Source organism: Trachymyrmex septentrionalis, unplaced genomic scaffold (assembly GCF_001594115.1).
Source record: "Trachymyrmex septentrionalis isolate Tsep2-gDNA-1 unplaced genomic scaffold, Tsep1.0 scaffold101, whole genome shotgun sequence".
NCBI classification, from domain to species: domain Eukaryota; kingdom Metazoa; phylum Arthropoda; class Insecta; order Hymenoptera; family Formicidae; genus Trachymyrmex; species Trachymyrmex septentrionalis.
In genome coordinates this window covers 115,406-118,665 of record NW_017304136.1, presented here as the reverse complement: position 1 = coordinate 118,665, position 3,260 = coordinate 115,406, and the positions used below count along the sequence as shown (strand labels likewise).

At 34.8% G+C, this 3,260-nt stretch overlaps 1 protein-coding gene across 1 annotated transcript in view; it reads right to left on the bottom strand.

Moving 5' to 3' along the window:
* Nucleotides 1-578: 578 nt before the first annotated feature.
* The window catches only part of LOC108756546, a 37,709-nt gene continuing 35,027 nt past the window's right edge, over nt 579-3,260 (bottom strand). The window contains exons 3-4 of the mRNA XM_018500437.1: nt 1,266-1,768; nt 579-1,075 (exon numbers count right to left, since the gene is read on the bottom strand). Of these exons, the coding sequence (XP_018355939.1) occupies nt 580-1,075; nt 1,266-1,768 (999 nt within the window). The 3' untranslated portion in view covers nt 579. The remainder of the gene's footprint in view (nt 1,076-1,265; nt 1,769-3,260) is intronic.

The following is a 3,260-nucleotide window of genomic DNA, read 5'->3' as shown; positions in this document are numbered from 1 at the left end:
ATTGCGTACAATTCATAAATTGTTTATAATAATTTATAAAAATTGTTTTATTAGTAACTTTTTAGTAACAAACGAGCAAAGGTCAATAGCCTTGACCTTTTTGAGGGTCAAAGTTAAAGTCAAGGTCATTTGGAGCTGATTGTAAAGCGAAAGGTTTATCTTAAAACGTTGTTGCAATTTTAAAAATGTTCTGCTGAAAATGTTGAAATGTATCATTTTTCTATCAATACAGCAATATACATACAGTTGTTATTATGTAATATAACTGAAATCCCATAATATCGCTGTATGTATGTTGTGTTTCGTAAAGTTGCTACGTACATCATCATTATCTGGAAATGGACGTTCATATCTATCGAACTAAGTAGATTTCAAACAACTGTTAGGAAAGTTATAGCAAGTCTTGCGTAGCATTTCTAAGAACTTTCGGCACTCATATGTGTATATGAAAAATTTCCGTTTATAATTTTCTTAAATACTTTGCCATTTATCAATGTCCTACGACGAAGAGCGTGTCTTCGAGCAAACAAAACGCCAATTTATGAACTGTCGTTTATCGCATGAACGTTTTCTAGAAACTTATTCGTTGCCACCTCCAGCATCCGTCTCGCAGTCGCAAGATCTGTTAATTTCCACAACTTCCGGCACATCATTGTTTGTTGTATCGTCCGCATTATTCTCCATAACATATATTCTCTCTGCAGACTGTTCATCAATGATTTCGAGAAGTTGTTCCTCGACCTCTTCTCCTCTCTCGGACTTGTCGACAATTGACTCGTCTTCCGTAATTCCCGCGGGATCTCGTATCGTTTCTTCGCTCTCCTCCTGACCGTGTAACGCCGTTATTACTCTCTGTTCGATTGTGAGCTGTTTCACGGCGTTTTCCAAATTATCCCTAAGAATATTTGCATCGTTCTCGCTCTCTCGCCACATAAAAGGCATAAAGATCATTCGAACGAGTTGATAAAGCCGTCTAAAACCCAGCTTCTTGTACAAGCTTTGACTAGCTTCATTTTCTGGACGTATAACTACAAACGGATAATACCCTTTTTCGGCTACGCGTTTTGTCAGGTACCTAAAATTTCATATACATACATTATTATATATTTCAATTTTAGCGTGTGCATAACGATATCGCGATATAATATTTATTAATATAAGCGATCAAGTTTTCATTTATATAAGTTAAAAACAATACAATTACTCTCTCGACTCTTTGGTTAAGTATTATTATTAGTTGCAAACACTGTAAAACTCTTTTCTACCTTGCTAACTTTGTCCCATAACCCTTTCTTCGATATTCCGGTTTGGTCTGCATGGAGAACATAGCTCCGTAATAAGATTGAACCATCCAAGCGGCCAAGCTATCCTTCACGAACACTCCCGCCGCAGACAGAGTCCTGATAAGTCGAAGAAAAATCTCGGGACATTCCATGTCATTAGCTGGATATAATTCGTGGATTCCCTCGGCATGTTCGGCTTGAAGAGGCCGCACCTGAACATCAGAATCGGACTCGTTGTCCACTTGTTGACTCTCCTCTTCCTGCTCAAAGTACTCGCACGCGCAGACATCGCCTACCACTGTCTCGATGGTGCCGGTACTTTCGTAAAGACGCGTTAATTCCTCAGCAATATCGGAGTGAACGAAATTAATGTACAAAGGTCTCGACCAATCTATCAGAATGTCCTCCTCTCGGAGAAGGCGAAGCAGGTCTAGTCGATCATTCGGACAGAAGACACCGACGCTCTCGTACATCAAACCGTGTGGCTGAAAGTATGATAGAAAATACAATTGACATCTCTGTGATACACAAAAGAAGCTATCGAATGATCTGGAAGATGGTAAAATCTTTATCATTTATTTACTATTACAATTTTGTTGTTACAATTTAAGAAATAAATTACATGTTCTGATGCAGGCTAGTGATATTTTTAACAGGTAGGATTTATGCCCAAAGCATACAAAGTGCGCAGATTGAATTCAGTGCACTAAATACAATAAACGCATTACATGAAATATGGACCTCATGTCATAACACTTGTAATACATGTGGGAAGATTATAATTATTATTTATTACTTTATATACATATTTATCATTTTTATTCCTTAATAAAACTTTATAAGTTGTTGTGTCATTTTACGTTTTATTTATATGCATTATTTGTAAATTTTTTATAAGCCATACATACCCCCTCCTCCCCCTATGAGTAGCCATATATCCCTCTGGGATATACGGCAAAAATGCAAGAGTTTTTTTAAAAAGTTTATTTTTTAATATGAAAAATAAATATTTCGGATTTCTAATATTTTTTTCATTGTAGTAAATAGTACAAAGTTTTTACTGATATAGTTCGTTTACTTTAAATATAGTAAATAATATTTAATAAATTAAGAGTTTTTGATAGGTGCGGCGTATATACCGGAGTTACCCTATTGATTCAGAATCATTTGTAGTTGTTTGTAGTGATTTTCTGATTTTGTTTTGTAGTTGAGTCATTTAAAAGTTACAACAAATTAACGCTAAACTAAAGATACAACATATCAATTTTTAAGATATCTTAAATCAGCTCGCGGTATCTTTTTCAGAATCATAGTTTTTCAGAATGTAGTTGTTTTCAGAATAGTTGTTTGACTTTTCGGTCGTTTGCAGTTAAGCAGTTTAAGAATGCAAATGACAGTTGCTATTTATCGACGAATTTATTAGACGAGACTAAGAATGCGAACGATTCTAAGGAATATGCGACAAGTGGATTTACTGGAGATACTTCAAAAAATTGGCAAAGTTGCATTTTTAGTTTATTGTTAATTTTTTGTAACTTTTAAATGACTTTACTACTTTTAAATAACTTACGAACAATCGGAAAATCATTACAAACAACTAGAAACGATTTTAAATCAATATACACTCTAAATCTGTAACAACAAAAATTTCACTGCTAACAAAAGTGAGTAGCAAAGTCACTGTTTTTAAGTGTGGATTTTCACTGCTTTGGAGTTAATCCGTCTACTCTTAGATAAGGAGTGAACTTTTTCACTTGATCAATCGAAATGATTTAAGCATTAGTTGATAATGCAATGCAAGATGCATCGAATGTTACCGCAAGGAATGAATTTAGCATCGCTAGGTACGCTATGTCATCTGCTATGGTTGTTATGGGCATCTTGATTGATTATTGCATTGGAATGACATTATTCTGTCTATTCTAATCTTCACTACTACCTTGCAGTAAAATTCATTGACAGTAGCATTGGCTCATG